This window comes from Lissotriton vulgaris, chromosome 2_1 (assembly GCF_964263255.1).
Source record: "Lissotriton vulgaris chromosome 2_1, aLisVul1.2, whole genome shotgun sequence".
Classification (NCBI taxonomy): Eukaryota; Metazoa; Chordata; class Amphibia; order Caudata; family Salamandridae; genus Lissotriton; species Lissotriton vulgaris.
In genome coordinates this window covers 389296203-389315586 of record NC_141687.1, presented here as the reverse complement: position 1 = coordinate 389315586, position 19384 = coordinate 389296203, and the positions used below count along the sequence as shown (strand labels likewise).

Here is a 19384-nt window from a genome sequence, read left to right as displayed (position 1 = left end):
TTGTCTGCCCTCTTACCCAATTCCTGTGGAGAGGTCAGATCAGAGTCTACCAGGTGCTGGTGTAATAACTGGTTCTGACAATTATTTAAGATTTGCTCCCTTATAATTAGATTATACAATCCTTTAAAATCAGTAACCTTACTACCCAGTAGCCAGCCTTCAAAAGCCTTAGTGGCACAATCAACAAAGTCAGACCAATCTTGAGACTGCGTTTTCTGGGTATCCCTGAACAGCACCCTGTACTGCTCAGTGGTTAGGCCAAACCCTTCAACCAGTGTGTTCTTCAAGACTTGGTAATTGTTAGCATCCTCCACCCTTGTGGTGAGGAGCTTGTCTCTTCCTTTTCCTTCAAATGAGAGCCACAAGATAGCTGCCCACTGACTCTGGGGAACACCCTGCACAGTGCAGGCCCTCTCCAAAGCAGTAATCCATTTGTGGATGTCGTCCCCTTGTTTAAAGGGGGGCACTATCTTCCCAAGGTGTTTCGTATCGAAACTCTTTTCCCTATTACTAGGTACATTGCTGCCACCAGTGGGGACTACCCCACTTAACTGTTGCTCTCTAGCAAAGGCAAGCCTTTCTTTGGCCAGGGCAAGTTCTTCCCTTTCGATCCTCAGATTAGCTGCCCTTTCCTTAGCTTCGTACACTCTCCTCTGAGGGGACGTCATCCCTCTTTGAGAAGAGTTGTGAGAGCCATTGGTATGAAGGGATCTGCCAGAGCCTCTTGACAGAGATCTGGCTCGTCCATTCCCCATGTTAAGCGGACCTGACAGTAGCGCTGGGGTTCCCCCAGTACCACTATCGTGTTTGCTTAAGTTGGACCGTGTTAGTCTGACGACTTCTACCTGTCCCTTATCTGCCTCGTCCCCAGAGAGATCCTCATCCTCATCCTCCTCGCCATCTTCGTTCTCAGTTGCGAGGTGTATGAGGTCAGGATCGTCCCGGGTTCCCTCGAGGGGAGGCATGTCTCCTTCTGGATTAGAAGAGCTACGAAGTTTCTCAGCTCTCCTGGCATCATAAGTCTCCAAGAGACCAATCAGAAAGGACGTTGTGGGGTTAGACCCCTGCTTGATCTTCCTGGAGTGACATAGCTGTCTTAACTCCTTGAAGCTCAGCACAGTATATCCTGAAGGGATGACCTGTGGAGGGTCAACTGACACAAGGGGAGACCCAGAGTTTCCTCCTTTGTCCGACATACTGTTTCTAGTGTGGTGTAAGTGATGCACCTACCTACACTATGTGTTTACCTACTGTTCCCTTGCTAAGAGTTGTAGCCAAGGTGTGCTAAGCCTTGAGGAGCTACAACAGCTGGTTCAGTAGAACTCAGAGTATTCTAAGCTTTTAGTTATATGTACTAACAGTACTTGTGCGATCTTTCAACAAGATATTCTTAGGATACGTGTGGTAAAACAACAGCAAGCTCAAATCCCAACCGCTGCTCACCAATGTGAGAAGTTGGCCCGATATGCAACGTTCGCTATTCTAGCGACCGCTATGTATCGTTTCAACGACCCTTATGGTGTTTGGTTGTAAGTCAACCTATAGACCAGCTATCCTAGTAGCGTGGATACGAGCAGTCTAAGGCTAAAGACTCGAGAGGGCGCGTTAAGCCAGCTGTTTACCACACGTGTACCCCTTGAACACCCAGTGAAAGGACACCACACAAGTGTTATGAAAATAAACCATATATTTATTAAGAATCACAACAGCCCTGTACTCTTTATGAGGACAGGGTACTAAGCACAAACCAAATCTCTTTAGCAAATACTTCAAGTGCACAATTTAAAAACAAGTGTCCGGGGACACGGAAAGGTTAAGGCAAGTCGGAAGCGAGGGACTCGGGACCCTAGAGTAAGGAGGCTATGCAGGCACTGAAATGCCGAGTTACCTAGCCACGAGGGCTGCGGCTGCACAAGTCTTACAGGCGTCGGGGTCTTCGCTGACGAGCCAGGAGCCGGAAGAAAAGGAGTTGCTGGCCGGCGACCAGTGATGAATAGTTCGTAGAGATCCAAGCCTGGATCGGGGATTGATGAAACCTGAAAGCAGAGGGGACCAAGTTCGTACTACTAGCCAGTAGTCAGAGGGTACCAGGAAGGCACCAGTTGGCCGTCACCTCGACCAGGTGAGTGGGCGACGCTAGGCTCTGCAGTCTCACGGACCAGGAGGCGTTGTCGGCGACCACGGTGGAGGTGCGAGCTGTCCCACGAAGGATGGCGCTGTCGGCGTCTTGAGTGGACCAGGAGGGTCCGGGGTGCTTCTCGAAAAGATGGAAGCAAGGGCCAGTCTGGAGCAACCAGACCGGCAGTGATGTTTCTCGGATGTCGTCACAGAAGGACACCAGCCAGCGGCTAGTGACCAGACAACGTGCTGAGCAGCGAGCAGAAGGGCCCCACGCAGATCGTGGCGATGCTGGGAGACTGCACTTCGGAGCTGGAGCGGCTCAGGGTCGGGGCTTCTCGGACCCCAGAGCACTCACCAGAGAGTTACCTCGATGGTCGTGCTGGTTTTTAAGAGCGTGCAGGTTCTGATGATGGCCGGTCCCTCGAGGTCTCGTCGCACCCACAGATCACAGCTGAGCTGATGACGTGGGTAGAGGTCAGAGGTGCCAGGGAAGCCGGTTCTCGTCGAGCTGGGCCGTCGGATTCCTTGAGGAAGGACTTACAGCAAACCGCAGAGTTCTTAGATGGTGCCCGCTGATGCAGGGTGACTACTCCTTAGCCACAAGGGAGAAATCTTGAGAAGAGTCTTGAAGTCCTTTCGTAGAAAGTATTCTTGATTCAAAGATGATCTAATTTGGAAGGGTCCCTGCTCCGGCCTTTATTCTAAAGAAAGGGGTGGGTACATGACTAGGTCCTGCCCTAAGGGTGGGACCAGGAAGGGGGGTAGTTACACCCCTCTCCCCTGCCGGACTTTCCCCAGGCCAGGGCTGTCGCCCCTGGAACTGGTTCTAACCGGCAGATGCGTAGTGAGCACCGGGGTGCCACTCCGCAGTAACCTTCTCGCAAAAGCCCTACCTACCCAGAATACACAAACCCTGTCTGGGACGGTGCGAACACCGCCCTCGACAGGAAACCCTTTGTCCAAGCGCTCCTCGCTGGAAGGACTCCCAGCAGCAGGAGGTCAGACTCGTGTCTGTGGTGGCAGCATCCATTTTGTGGAGCTGAGGCTTTAGTTAACTTTAACCGGGGTTCACAGTTACGTACATGTCGTGTCCCTCTAGAAGGGCGGAATGCTAACCTCGTCGCCAGAGTTGGTGAGAGGGCAGCATCCCGATTCGTATGACACCTTACTCGACATGTCTTGATAACGCGACACCGAAGTTACCGATGTGGTACGCGTTATCATGGAACAGCCATTGGGTCTTGATTCCGCAAGCTGCAACCGGGCTCGGCTCGGGCCAGAACCTAGTTCACACGAGCCCATGCACTCTGCCTTCAGGATTGTCAAGGCCTGCCATAGGAGTGACTGATAGGAACTCGGGTGTCCATTGTATGGTTAGATATAGAGCTACTATATCTAAAGCAAAGTGTGATTACACGACCTCGCCCCAGCTGTCATGCAGCCAGTTGTGTCAAATTTAGGAGGCCAGCCAGGGGTGGCATAATACATGCTGCAGCCCCTGGCGGCCCTGGGTACACCTATGCCCTGCGTTACGGGGTCTGATAAGGTGGCCCAGTACCAATTGGAAATGCACCTAAGGTACATGGAATCCATTTTAAAGAGAGAGCAGTAGGCCTGGGGTCCTGATTGGCAGGGTCCCAGGTCGACTATGTCCAAAACCAGCTAAAACACAGGGCAAAAAGTTGGGGGCAACCATAGTCAGGATGTACCTTCCTACAGCAACCAACACAGAAGTTTGCCACTTTTATCTTCCTATTCGTATACTCTCTGCATTGATTGCCTCCAGCATTGTCGGTCCTCCTCAAACGAGAGTAGTCTCAGTGAGGCTCAGAGAATGCAGATCTGTCGCTCCTGGGACCCCAATGTCCCTGGAGAAAAATGTGCCCTTGTTTCAGGTAAATTAGGCTTGAGGTTTTGATTATAAATTGTCAGTGCACTGAACGTCACTTCGATGCTAAGCGTTAAGTTGCTAAATAGGGCAGAGCGTGGCACTTGACTGCCCGAAAGAAGCGGTGATGAGCGAGTGATCGGAAATTCCATGAGGGAGAATAGTTACATCTGTTAATTGCAGGGTGTTAGCTGTGGGGGGGTGAGTCTATGCGGGACAATGTCTTGTAAGCAAGCGGTGGAGGTATGAGTAAATTCTTTCTCTGGGGTGCCATACTCTCTAGACATCACAAAGCCCCATAGAGCTCAGCTAGACTGCAAATTGTTTGGCTCATGATAGCCGGTGCATACAGAATCAGTGGGTGTGTTAAAGTCTCCTTCTATAATAGTATTTCCATGGACAAGGATTACGTTCAGAAGTGCGTGCAGGGTTTGAACAGGGAGATTAGACACATAAGCACTCAAAAAGGTCTATTGTTGCGCCTCCCGGCAATTCCCCTCTCCTTCCCCCTCTCCCCTACACGAATTGGACCCTGGTACTTGAGGTTGTGGAAGTTGTCACCAGAGCAAAGGTTCTGTGTAACACTATGGGGACCACCACTAACCTCCTCCCCCCCCCCCCATCCACCCCCCACCACCCCCGGGAGCCCCTTTCGTATTCTTTGGGGTATGCTCAGTTGTAGCCAATGCCTTTCAGGAATGAGGATCGGGTTCCCAGTAAGTGTGTCTTTTGCAGCATCAGTAGGGCAGGCATGAAGCACTATGAAGGTATGGGGTGCCAGATTCTTTGGGTGTGCCCTTGGAACATAACATCAAAATCCAGCAGAATATGCGTCATATAAAGAGAAACGAAAATATTATGAATTGAAATGTAAACCAAACAGGCTCTTTTATAACCACCCAATCCCCCAACTCCTGCCCCCCCCCCATACTTCACCCTTTGAAGTATCTACTCCCCTAAAATATCTTTGAACAAAAACTACTAATTGGGTACAATGTGTACCAAGGGCCTCCTATGCAGGATAAACAAAAGCAATCCGTGGTGGATAGTACATGTCTCCTACTCCCTGTGCCAAGGGCATATAAATGCCAGCTGAGGTCTATAGTAGAAGGGCCTCGGGTCTATAGACCGGCCATGATTGCAGTCTCTGCAAAAGATCTGAGACTCGGCTGCATGGTGGTTCTTACCTCTCACCACTCCTGGAGCGAGTGCTAACAGAGTCTGAGGAGCCAGATGGGTTATGGCCTCTATGCCTCTCCCTTCGTGATTGGCTTTTTCTGCCACGAATGACTAGCAGTTGGCAGCCAAAACAGTCCAAATGATGATTAGATTGGGACGGCTTATCCAGGAGGTGTGGCTTTCGGTAACCCAGTGCCACAGGTCTCTTCAGTAGGCCAGTCCCATGTGTCTTCAGAGGTGTAAAAAATTAAGGTTTTTGAATCATGAATTACTTTATTTTACTGAGAATATTAGCATGTATTGCACACTCATGGCTCAAAGCTTTTGTTAATCTTTGTCATGTATTTTCCTCCACTGGTGAACAGCTCTGGTGTAATCTGCAAATATAATAATGAAATGAGACATTGGTACTTTACGGGATTCACTGAGGATCGCATCTCTGTCTATTGTTAAGAATACTTGCAATCAAAGGGTAGGATTTCACACCACCAGGTGGGCATTGAGCAAGAGAGCAGTGTGTCCTCTCGATCACAAACCAGCTTGATGGTGTCCTTTCTGCCATCCATGACATGCAATTTGTCCAGGTGGGAGCACTCAGCTCCTTCTGGAAAGCCGATGAATTGTAAATTACTTCATTCTGACTTATTCTCCAAGTTCTCTGCCTGAGCCTCTTGGTGCTAGTAGCTGCCTGAGTTGGAAAATGAGCTCTTGAGTTTGTTCACCTTATCTTCCAGCGATTAAATCTGCCCTTCCACCTTGTTGACCCTACCAACGATATTGCGCAGGTCTTGACGTAAAAGCATCACATTTGCCCCAGTCTCTCCAATCTTATCCTCCATCGCATCTCAGGAAGACCGCTTGCAGGGTAGTGCATTGGTCGTTGGGTTCTGGTGGTTGAGTGTTAAGCAGCGTTCTGTCTATAGAGACCACAGTAAATGTGTCCATTTTCATTTGGGCCTAGATCCCAGACCCTCTGTCTTTCCCCACCACAAGGTCTTCCAAATAAGTGACCAGTACAAAGGTCTAATAAACAAGTTGTGGCGCCTATTACATGTACACTGGCCTTACTCTGATGCACGTTACATCCAGTCACGCCCACCACTCAGCTGCTAAGCCCTCTGCGGTACATCACCTTGAAAGGACCTGTGGTTCGGGTGGAGTAAGTTGAAGCGGCGTGGAAGAGGCCCCTGTATGTGTAAAATTCCCTTTTAATTGCCAAGGCTCTTTCTTGTTTGAGGCCTTAAGTTGTCTCCACTTGCTTGGCACAGTCCTGGAGTGCAGTTGGATGGTTAGATCCCAGGCGATCTGAGTATTGCTCAAGACCAGCCTCTAGGCTTCATTACCTCAGACGGTCAGTCAGGAGCATCTTGCATAACCTTGTGGGCTCTCTTAGCACTGAATTCTGGACCCTGACCACTGGGGTTGGGCCCGACCCACTTGCACCCACTGGTTTAGTGGAGCAGGGCAGCACGAGCAGTCTGAACACAATGGGAGCCATAGAAATCTGTTGGCCGGCCCTAGCATCACGGCTCGACTGGTGCCACCTGCCCCAATAGGCAATCTGGTCTCACCCTTGGCACCAAGAGAACCTGGCTGTGTGACCACCACCTCCCTTGCAAACTGGCGAAGGTGGCCCAAACCTGGGAGCACCACAGGAGGGGATCAAGGAACTTGGGGGCACTATGGGGCCCTGGATCACATCTTGCACCCACTGCTTTGGTGAAGTGGGCAGCATGACCACTGGGTGCTTACTGGCAGGCATGAGAATCAGCTGGCCCCTCCCAATGCAGTGCGCCTGTAGAGACCCACTCCGACAACAGGCAAGCAGCCCCCTGGGTGCCCCTCTCCCAGCGCAGGTGCAGGAAGATCTTGGCCAGATGACCGCTGCCACTCTGAGTCCTGAAAAATCACCCCTAAATTCGAGAGCATCACAGGAGGGATCAAGGCGCTCAAGGGCACAATGGATCTTCCTCGCTGACCATAGTCTGCCCTGCAAAAGCATCTCACGGAGTTCGTTACATCACCATTTTGGAATCGGCATTGCTTCAGCAGAGCCCGATCGATATCCGCATCCCAATCATCTCTCGGCGCCACCAGGTGAGCAGAGGGTCCCCCGGGATCCACAGCAGCAGAAAATGTCTTAAATAAGAGTAGTAGTGGCATGGAGCAGTAATATGGCTGAGGAGGCCTGGAACGTTTTTCCATCTTACCCGCTTTATTCACACTCTTCCACTTGTTCTCCATTTACTGCGCTTAAAGATCTATAACTTTGACCTGGGATCCTCTCACTAGTACAGCTTGAAGTGAATATTCTGTACCTTTAGTGGTTGCCGTACATTGCTTAGCTTCTAGGATCACCTTATTTCTGCAATGGCTTGATTTAATCTCTTCAAGTTTAACATAGTGTTCGCAGGGTCACTTTTACACTCCTGTTGAAGTTGTATACACTTTATTAAGGGTTCTTTGTTTCCAGTTACAGTTTCAACGTCAATGGCCTTTATAGAAGCCGGTACCCCTATTTGCTGCATTGATGGAAGGGTCCGATTTAGCTGATCTGCTGGTGTTTTATACTTTCAGGTATCATAGCCATCTGGCAAAGTCCTCTTCTCTTCTTTCCCATGATTCCAGTTATGATCCAATCTCTTCACTCTAGATTTTATTCCTTACTGCTGTTGCTTTACTTGCAGGGATATTGTGCAGTCTCAACGGCCATGCATGCACCTCTTTCTCTTCTTTGTTTTGGTGGATCCTGACTGCCTACTTAGCTGGTATTTGCTGACTTCTTAGGTGGTGTTTCACAATACCTCTTCTTTTACCCCCCTAATGGATCCATGGCCCTGGGAAGGTCTCCACTTCTCTCCTAAAAGAGCACCCACTTCTTCTCTCCTTCTGTACTTACTCCAATGGTCTTCTTTTTCAGTGTTGCTTCTTTCCTGTAACTTGGTTTCCTCCATATAAGTTTTATAGGACTTTATTGACCTACATCGCAACTTAGTTTAGGTTGTCTCACCCCTTTCTTTCTCTTTGCACCTTTACTATTATGTATTGCTGTGTTGACTCATGCTTGGCTTTGTGTTCCTACTTCAAAATTCTATCTGAGAAATCCCACTCTATTTGGCCTTTCATTCTTTCTTGCTTGGCTCAGCACCATCCAGCCCTTCCACTTACCCATGCTGAGTGGAACCAGATTCCCTCTCTCTTCTGGGCACATACTCCCTGTCCCCACTGGGCACCTTTATCTCCCTCTTCCCTATTGCCTATTTGAGGGTGGTCCTGTTAATCTGATCTAGGAACTCCGCCTTGCTCAACCAGCCAGCCATATCCTCTCTGTATTTTGGAAATAGCAGACTAACGTAGGTTACAATTGAGGGTTCCTTCTTTAAGGGGGCATGCCAGGCAGTTTGGGAGGGACTGTTCATTTGAGGAGAAGGGTCAGTGATGATTGCCATAAGGCAGGTCTCAGTATAGAATGGCACAGTGAGTGAAAAACAATTGTTTGGAGTGCTACCCTGAGTAATTGGCAATGGTTAGACTATTTGTAAGCATTCTTTTTGTGTGTTTACCAAATGATACATATAAAGAACGTGAAGATGCTAGCATCCTTTGGGGCTTAGATAAGACCCCAACCAAAGTAAAATCTTTTATGTGCTGGTACTTAGAAAATAAATAACAATGGGCCCTAAGGTCAGTGTTATCCAACAGGCAAGCCCATTTGACACACAGTAAATCTATACTTTAATCTTGTACGGCTGTAGTACTACACCTAGGCCTAAGATCCAAGCACAAGACGGATTGCTACTGACTTGTATCTATACACCCACAAATTAATGAAAGATAAGAGGTCAAATTGCTTTTGCCCTAGAGAAGTCAGAGAGGACAAAAAGTGTTGGCTACGGTTTTATCCATTGTGAAGGAGAAGTCGTGCATAAACAAATTTAAAATTACCTGCCGAATTGGTGTTGTGTTTAACTGTGCAGTAAAAAATACTTGTGAATGAAAAAATAATTGATGTAACTATACTGTACTTGTGTATAACTACAAATAAGGGTGCTGGATCAGTCAGTTTCTACACAGTAAATCTATATCTCAGGGTCTAGTGTGAGGAAATCTGTACGACTTTTTTTGTAAACGGACTGTCACTGGAGCAGTGTCGGCAGAAACCTAACTACAAAGTATCCATTTTTTTTAAATGATACCCTTTGCTCTAGTGTCTTTTGCATCTGGTTCACAACTGGGGGTATAACTTTGCGGGTTTCTGCAAAATTCCGGTGTGTCCTCCATCCCACTATCCAAACACAGAATCCTCCTTGATCTGCTGCGAGGCTTGAACTTCTTTTGTGACTCAAGACTGCATGACACTCAAGGCTTCTTGTGACTCACTTCTTTAATACATCCAGTCAATGCTTTATTAAAAAAAAAACAAACGGAAAAGTGCAAGGTCCCAGTTTGTGCTTGGAAGCCCACAGTCGGGGCTACTGAATGCCAGGGTTGTAAATAACAAGGCTACGAAATTTTGATTCCCACTCCCGCCTCTTTTTTCCAATACCCTACGCTTCCTGTCTCTTTATCTTGTTCTTACAAGTTACTTTTCATTCTAGCTTTCACACTTTGTTACAGTGTTTTCCTTTAAACTTTCAGCTTTTCTCTTGCTCTGCGTCAAAGGTCTTACAATGAAAAATGAATCCCAGCCCTCAGAAATGTGTGCTGAAACCCACGGCCTGCAACAATCTGTGCACCGCATCTTCCTGTCCAAGCTTTAGTTAGCCAGGGTTTCTGTTAATCTTCCTCTCGGTTATGGACCCTACTCCTCCCCTGACATGTTAGTGCAGCTTCCCCTTTCTCCTGACAGGTCACAGCAGCAAATTAACTACAAGCTCCAGGGCTTCTTCCTTGTCCTTATCGACCCATCTGCAAAACTCCTGTGTTTAGAGATTCACTTTCTAGCCCTAGTGGCAGTATGTTTGACATTAGGAAAGTGGTGGAAGAGCTCCACGTAAATGCAACTTGAACAAGCATTTGCAATGCAAATGGTCACACCTTAGGGACCTTATATGTATTTAGCTATGCAGCACATTAGCCTGGATGCTTAAACATCTACTGTTCTTTAGCATGAAGGGAAAGTTAGCACCAAACTGCTTGACACACCAGGTATGTGAACACTTGGAGAGAAATATTGCCTTTCAGCTGGAAATGCTATAGCCCAAAGCTCTGTTTATAATATAAAATCAGGGCCTTCAGTGGTCATATCACTGAAAATCTTAGATTTGAAAAAAATATTATTGTCTACGGGTGCTCGTGGAAGACAATTTCTATGGAATGGAATCTAGAGAATGCTAAATTGATTCTAGTATTTTACTGACCTCTGTTGGTCATTTTCTATAAAAACAGTTAAATAGAGGCAGTTGAACAGAAAAAAAAGTCCCTAAAAGTAAGCAGACAAGTCCTAGGGCTGATCTCTAGAGCCCACAAAGTAAATACACATATAAGTATATACTAAAGTATATGCAAGAGGTCTCGAATGCTCGACCTAAAAATGGAGGTTGTGATTAATACTGTTAGACATACATTGAATTTTGTAAATGTTACCACTCTTTAAGATAGCTTGATCACTTTGCATGCCCCACCGAATGTCTCTCAGTAGGAAATGCTAAAATAAATGCCTAACCACTTACATTTGAGATTCTTTGAATGTTTTTTCTTTTTATTGCAGCTTGGGGTTCAATATCATTCTTTTTGGCCTGGGATCGAAGAGAAATTTACTTGAGAAGTTCCGTACCTGTCTTTTACAAGATTCACCCCATATTGTCATTAATGGGTTCTTTCCTAGTATCACCATAAAATCAGTGAGTAATGTTCCAATCTTAAGTCACTGGATTTTTTTTTGAATAACTGGGATCTTGATGGGAATGTGAAGAGAGAACTCCAGCACACAGAGTTTGAAAAGAACAACATTCATTAAAGTATAAGGTTTCTTGGTTATTTAGTGTCCGACATTTCACAGAAATCACAGTGAATACTGCTTCATTGAGGCTCTGCTTAAGCTTTCTCGTGAGTAGATTTTACCTGCTGCACATCCACGTTTAGTGTAGTGAATGTGAACAGAACTGTCCCTTATTACATAGTAGTTACCATTGAAGTTATTTAGGCTCAGATTTATCAAGCCATTAATTTGACCTTGCATCATGCAAGACAATGCTAGTACAGTGCAAAGGCTTCAGTAATATTTACAAACCACGCAGGGACGATTTGCACCACCTGGCATGGCTTTTTAAAGAAATATAACACAATGCAGCTGGTTGCAAAGCATGTCATTACATCGCAAACTGGGAGGCGTTCCATGGGTAGAGCATGGTCGTTTCCCTTCATCCACCCATGGATTATGGTACATTCCCAGATCTACTAAAACTAGTAAACCTGGGAATGTCTCAAAATGCTACACCAGGGGTTACAAGGAAAAGAATCTTTATTTCTCCTTGTTACTTCCTCTTTCCGCAAGTGCTGCATTCTGCAGCACACATAGAGAGAGAAAAATGCCTCTTAGGTTGGTTTTATGCAGGAAGGTGTTCCTTTCTGCACAAAAACAATCCAGCCTGTAAGGCAGGCACCATTACATTACAGTGAAAGGCTGCGTACGTTGGTGCTAGGCTGCACCCAAGATGCCAGCGTTGGAACATATGGAGCATTTCTGCTCTCTTCCTTTCACTCAATGCAGCACAGCAACTTTGCTTGCTAAACCACGTTGCGTGAAAGATTAGCAATATGCCCCACTAATTCATCTGTCTTTTGACATAGGCAACTGAGGTTAAGGAGGGTAAAGGAATTTCTCCAGAATCATTCAATGTGGTCAAGTGGGGAAGTCAAGATTAGAGCTCACATTCCCAGTCCGCAATTGTAGCCATAACGCTTGTAAAACACTAGTCATCAATCTAGGACATTGAAAGGCTTTCCAACCATTAAACCTAGATCATTTCTAGTGTAGCATATGATCTGTATTTGGATTTGCTTGCATCTTACAGGCAGAACAGGAACCTCTTAAAGGTTTTCATGCTACTTGGGAGCAAGTCTTATTTTTTTAGACTTGTTAGTATCAATGAAAAATTTCCTAGCTAACGTAACGGAAAGTTTCAATTCTATTAAGGACTCGGAGGCGAGGATTATGCCTTCTTTCTTCACTTTATTCCATTAGCAGCAAGAAGGTAAACAAAGACTACGTTTCCCATGAACCATAGGGAAAAAGTAGGCAAGAACAACAACCAATCAAAAACAGAGTCCATGTCCAACCAGGGTCAACCAGCCTAATATAGTCGTCTGTCAGTGACCATTTATCCTCTTTCTAAGCGCGACGACAGCTGTCCCACACTCTTCAGACATCTTGTTTCTAGGCGTCCGAACCTGAAACGACAGGGACGCATTATACATAGCACCGGAAAGTAATGCAGAAACAGCAAGCAGGGTACAGCATACCATCAATACATCAAGATCATGAAAAACAGCTACTTACTCCAATACGGGGGGTCTCCTCCGGTAGAAATAGGCGGGATAATCCTCGCCTCCGAGTCCTTAATAGAATTGAAACTTTCCGTTACGTTAGCTAGGAAATTTTTCATTCTATGTCATGACTGGAGGCGAGGATTATGCTTGTTTAAAGCTTGCCCACAACCAGTTGAGCCATATTAAGAGAACTGGTTTGAAATAGAACCTCTTAAAGGTAGAGTCCGAAGACCAATCTGACACATTAAGGATATTCTCCAGGCAGGCACCCAAGCCAAAGGCTTTCGAGGCCATTCCCCCGCGGGCGGAATGAGCGCCAAACTGTCACAAATTGATGCCAGCCTCTTGCATGACCTACCTAACCCATCTGGCAATGGTGGGCGAGGAAACCGCTTTAAAGGGCTTTCATAGCGAAATCAGTAGCTGACGTTCCTCAGGAGGACGGAAGTCTTCTGTCATCTCTTCATAGGCTTTAAGGCATCTGACCACTCACAACTTAGGAGAGTCTGGAAAAGCCGGGTAAGAAATATCCTTGGTATGGCACTTAGTGCGTCGTTGAAGAGTAAAGGTAACACCCTCAGGCGAGAAAATCCTTCCCGAAATGTCCAAAGCCCGGACATCCGAGACACGTCTACACGAAACCAGACAAAGCAGCATAGCTAACTTCGCGGACAACTCTTTTCTTGACAAAAACCGGTTAGGTTGCCAAGAAAGAAAAAGGTTCAGGACTTGATTAACGTCCCAGAGGGCGGAGTAATGAGGATCCGGGGGCAAAGACAATCTTATGCCACGTAGCAGCTTACATACCAGGGGATGTTCCCCCACCGGAGTACCATCCACAGGGACGTGAGCAGACGAAATCGCTGATCGAAAATAATTTATAGAGCGGTAAGCCAGGCCATCAGAGGCCAGTTGCGCCATTAAGTTCACCACGGCAACCACGTCGGCGACCAAGGGATCGTAACCCCATCGCATACACCAACAGGACCATGTGCCCCATGCCGACCGGTATCGCTTAACCGTACTGTCCGCCCAAGCCTTGGAGATGAGGTCCTCAACCTCTTTCGAAAGGCCCGGGGTTTCCCATCTACTCCGGAACTCCGCCACACGTCATAAAAAACAGAGACCCCGCCAATATCAGCGGGTGAGGATTCCCCTCGGGATTCGTGAGAAGAGCGGGAAACTGGGGGAGTAGGATTGGAAAATCCCAGGAAAGTTCCAGAAGAACTGGAAACCACACTTGCGACCTCCATAGAGGGGAAATCAGGACCACATCTGCTTCCTGTCTGCGGATCTGAGCCGAGGAGCGTGTGATCATCGCGAAAGGAGGAAACGCGTATCCCCGTTCTAGGCTCCAATCCTGGAGGAACGCATCCGTGGCCGCCGCCAGGGGATCCGGTCTCCAGCTGAAAAACCGGGAAATCTGGTGGTCCAGACGGGAGGCAAACAGATCCGCCGAGAACGGACCCCAGTGGTCGTTCAGGGTGGAAAAAATGGCTCGATCCAGCTTCCACAGGCTGGAATCCCGGAAATGACGAGACTGAAAGTCTGCTTCCAAATTCTCCCGACCTGGGAGGTACTCGCCAGTGACCGAAATCTGGCTGTCCAGGCAATACTTCCGCCAGATCCGAGAGGGCCTTGGATCAGTCCCGCCCAAGTGATTCACATACCGAACCGCCGAGCTGTTGTCCATCATCAGGAGCACACAAGACTGTACTGAGTCTCTGGTCAAACACCGTACGGAGAACGAACCTGCTAAAAGCTCCAGACAGTTTTTGTGTAACTTCTGTTCTGCTGGAGACCACAATCCTCCTGTGGACAAATCCCCGCTGCGGGCGCCCCAGCTTAGTCTGCTGGCATCGGACTCGATCACTAGATCCGGGGTAGAACCAAAGATCGCTCGCCCGTTCCAGGCTTCCATGTGGTCCATCCACCATCGAATCTCCGCCATCACCTCGGGTGTCAGATTCACCTTGAGAGAATAGGGGAACCCCTTCCGTAGAAAATACGCCTGCAGGTGCTGCAGAGCCCTGTAGTGAAGAGGGCCCGGAAAGATGGCTTGGATGGAGGCTGACAAGAGACCTACCACCTGCGCTATCTGACCGAGAGACACTTGGCGCTTGGCCAGCGCACTGCGCAACTTGTGGCGGCTCTTGGAGATCTTCTTTGCCGGAAGACTGAGAGAGGAGGACGTCGAGTCAATGACGAACCCCAAAAAGGTAAGGGACTGGGTCGGCTGTAAGAGAGATTTCTTTTTGTTGATCACAAACCCAAGATCTTGGAGGAGAGCAACTGCAATCCAAAGCTGCACTCCCAGGCGTTGCGGACATGAGGTCATCAAAAAGAGATCGTCTAGATAAACGATCATCCTGACCCCCCTGGCTCTCAAACACTCCACCGCCGGCTTGAGGATCTTGGTAAAACACCATGGCGCCGACGAGAGGCCGAACGGAAGGGAGGTGAACTCATAAACGCGGCCTCTCCACATGAACTGTAGGAACTTCCTGTGCGGAGGAAAGACAGGGCCAGATACGCGTCCTTGAAGTCCAAACTGACCATCCAATCGCCGGGACTAAGAACATCCCGCAGGAGATGAATCCCCTCCATTTTGAAACGGCGATACACCAGCCATTCGTTGAAGGCGCCTAAATTTATGATGGCCCGTTTGCCGCCATCCGTCTTGTCCACTAAAAAGATATTGCTTAAAAACCCATCTGGATGACGGATAGACAGGGAAATGGCACCCTTGCGCAAGAGAGAGGCAACCTCTTAGCCTGCCAGAGCAGCATCCGAATCTGAAAAGTGGAGGGGATGTGGGGGAGAAAGCTGCCTTGGGGACCCCATGAACTCTATGTGGAACCCTTGCACTGTCTGGAGAACCCACACATCACGTGTAAGGGATTCCCAAGCCTGATAACAACTTGCCAACCGCCCTCCAAGCCTTGACGGGGAAAAAAGGTGAACACTCACCGGAGTTTGTACTGGTGGAACTTCCACGGTATCCTCTTCCTTTTCTTCTGCGTCCTCTCGTAGGATAGAAATTTCCAAACCGGGACTGGTCTTGCTGTTGGCCGGGGCCTCTCTGGTTACCCTGCTGGTGAGCGCGACCGGCAGAGCGGCCCCTGCCTCTGCCGGCCCCGCGAAAAACACGGGGAAACACATTGCGAATCGTAGACTGGGCCCTATCCAGGGACGTGAATGTGTTCACGAACTTGCCGAGCTCCCTAACGAAGGGCTCGACAAATCGGCCCCCCTGGGCCACCACTCCGGCCTCAGAGTCCGCTAGGTCGCCTAATTTTGAGTCGACCTTGATAAGTAGTTACCTACGATGCTCAGTAGAGAGCGCGCAATTGGCATTGCCCAAGAAGACAATTACCCTTTGAACCCAGTTGGACAAAACTTCCGGAGAAATAGAAGAGCCTGATTCTTTGGCCTCCTCTGCCATGTCCAGGATTTTGGTAGCCGGGCCGAGGACATCCAAGAGCTTGTCCTGGCAAGCTCGCCATGACCTGTCAATCCCCTTCTTCGGGTCGCAAATTAATTTCTGCAGGAAGGTATGCATCCTGGGGTCGATCTCAGGTGTGAGGGACACCTTACCCTCCAAGGAAGGGCGGGGGCATTCCGCCCTCAGGCAATTCCGGGCCTCCTTCTCCAAAGGACGACGATGATGTGTTCTGCCACATAAGCACCCACCTTGTCTCCCGGAGCCCACTCCGACGAGCGGGGTGAGCAATATCGTTCGGGTCCAGCATATCCGAGAGGACCGGAGGTGGAGCCGAGGAAGGCCCCAGAATGCAAGCGCTTGGATCGTTGTCGGGGGTGCCTGTTGGGAAACCCGCAGCGGGTTGAGGCAACGGAGGTGGAGGAGCGGGAAGTGCAGCCGGCTGGCCAGGTCGGCTATCCAAGAAAGCTTGGCGTAAACGCTTGAAAGCGTCCGCGTCCACACCAGGTGTCTGGGGGCGCTTGCCCGGAGGAGATGCCCCTGGAACCGGAGCCGGGGAAGTCACCGGAGCAGAGGGAGGTCCAATGCGCTGTTCCAAGAGCGAAAACGCATCAGCAATCTGACGGGAAAGTCTGTCTTCGAGGGGAGACATAGCTTGGCCGACAGCCTGATAGATGGAAGAATCCACAGCATCGTAAAATGCATCCCCCTAGGGCATCCCTGCAAAGGGGTCCTCCGCCTCGGGGTATTTGTCGTAATACTCCATGATCCAGCGCCTACTGGAGAGGGAGCTGACGGTGAAAACAGTCCCTGCCTCTGTTGAGGACTGTAATAGCAAGCCGCAGGTTTTGCTGACACACTGAGCGGCACCACACAGGCCTCTGTTGGGGTCTAGGAAATAAACGAGCTGGGTGGCAGCTGCAGGTAGGGGCGGCAAGAGTACCGCAATTGGGGAAGGCTGGAGCCCCATCGGACACACTGCTGGCAGCTTAATACACAACACACCCCCGTGCCAGAGGGGTGCTCATCGGTCTGGGCCTTGTCCCCTTTTAGAGCCTAGGACTGGCAGTAGAGGACCTCGTCTGAGGCGTCAGGAGCAGTTCTATGGACCCCGCCACCGCTTAAATACACTCTTTGGTGGCGGAGCATTCATTAAAAGCAATGCGGTGGAAGCGGTAAATGGCCCGTTCCCGCCGCTACAGACCAACGGCGTCTTCCTCAGACCGGGGCCTCAGCAACAGCAGGGGCGGCTCTAGGCTCATGGTGGCCCTGGGCAGGGAGCAAAGATAGGGGGCCCCGGAAGAGGGGGTCAGGGCGGGGCGGAGCCCCCCAGGAGCTCAGGAGGGGGGTTCAGGGTGTTAGGAAGTGGAACAGAGCCGGAGGCCGCCAAATCCCTGCCAGGGGCCGCCACACAAACGTGCATCCATCCTCAGAGGATTATTATATTAAGGATTTATATTGGTGTGGTGGCCCCTGGGGTTTGGTGGCCCTGTGCAGGTGCACAGCTTGCACATGCCTAAGGCCGGCCCTGGCAACAGGATGCGCGCTCGACGTTTGAAACCTCTGAAGGGACAAACGTCGTGCTGCGCTCCAGACGACCTCCGCGACCTCTAGCGGCGGGAGGTCCGCCGAGACCAAGCCAGCATCCGCTTTGCGTAGGTATGAGGAAACTCAACCCCGCGGCAGCCAAAACCAACAAACACACGAAAAGGCGTCGGAACGAACCCCCGCGGGGGAGGCAAACAGTCACACGCGACTCATGAAAAGGAAAGCGATCATGTCTGAAAGTAAAACAAACACAGCGTGAACGCGCAACCACTGCAATAACAGAGCGCCACACAGCGCTAGTACATAGTAACAAACGCAGCAACAGTGCTACCACATATCAATAAGACCAAAGCAATTCAATTAATAGAAAGCACTAGACATTATAATGAACTGAAGAGTACTTATCTTTGCTGCGGAGCAGCGAAGAAAGAGGAAGAATGGTCACTGACAGACAACTATATTGGGCTGGTTGACCCTGATTGGACATGGACTCTGTTTTTGATTGGTTGTTGTTCTTGCCTACTTTTTCCCTATGGTTCATGGGAAACGTAGTCTTTGTTTACCTTCTTGCTGCTAATGGAATAAAGTGAAGAAAGAAGGCCTAATCCTCGCCTCCAGTCCTGACATAGAATCATAAAATGATATAATTGACTTCAGTGACAATATGAATGCTGCCAAAACAGATTTTCAAAAATTCTATATATATATATCCACTATATTCCGTTCACTTTTCCAGAACCAAATGCCAGCGCACCATGCAAGTTCAGTTGGCAAAATGTTTATTAAGATTCTACCGTAACATGCCATGCTCATGTAAGTAAGTCACTATTGTGAATGCCGTTTTTAAATATGCTCACATGCAGAATCCTACAGTAAACATAGAAAAAATACCACTTTTACTCTTTCAAGTTGTATCATGCAATTTGACTTTCCATTACAGTTAAACAATAACATTCATGTATTAATTCATTCCTTAAATGTATATACACTAAGTAATTTTTTAATACCATTTACCTTCTTCCTTTCACTCTTGTGCTAACATGTGACTATCTGAAAGAAACAGTTAGTTATAGATTCCTTACCTTAGAACTATCCCCAGGCATCGGACTGGATCCGGAAAGTTTTTTGTCAGCAGTACCCCTGTGTTTCGGAAGGTGGCGTTGGTCGACACAGCGTCCGTCGTCGGCGTCGTGGTCGCCAGGATGACATTGCGGTAACTACATAGACACCACCCTGATGTCAGTTCTTTCTTTTTCCACGCCAGCAAGCGCAGATCCGAAGAGAGCGGTACCCCAGTCACATTTTGACTGACTTTTTCTCGACTTTTGTCGACTTCGTTTCTTGAGTATTGACTCCTGGTGCACGAGGGATGCCCGGCTTCAAGGCCTGGAGTTCCTGTAACCGACTGATGTTGGTAACGGATCCGCATCACGTGTGCCTCTACTGCCTGGAGCGCGACCAGGACCCCAAGTCGTGCTCTTGACAGCCAGACCATGGCCCCAAAGTCTTTGCGGGAGTGGTCCCAAAAGCTCCTCGATGCCTGGCAGTTGGCTCCGCGTCGTTAGAGGTCCCGGTCACATAAGAGGTCTAAGGACCGGTCGCGGAGCCAACACCATTCTTCATCTAAGTTTTCTCACTCGGGGTCAGGTAAGTCAAAGCACAAAAGGAAGTCGTAGAAAGCATTGTCGCTTCGACTTCTCCCCATCCGTTGGCTG

At 48.8% G+C, this 19384-nt stretch overlaps 1 protein-coding gene across 3 annotated transcripts in view; it reads left to right on the top strand.

Annotated features, from left to right (window-relative positions):
• The window catches only part of ORC2 (origin recognition complex subunit 2), a 484925-nt gene that overhangs the window by 293598 nt on the left and 171943 nt on the right, over positions 1–19384 (top strand). For all 3 annotated transcript variants that reach the window (XM_086955229.1, XM_086955227.1, XM_086955228.1), the window contains exon 11: positions 10899–11031. In XM_086955229.1, coding sequence (XP_086811355.1) covers positions 10899–11031 — 133 coding nt within the window. The remainder of the gene's footprint in view (positions 1–10898; positions 11032–19384) is intronic.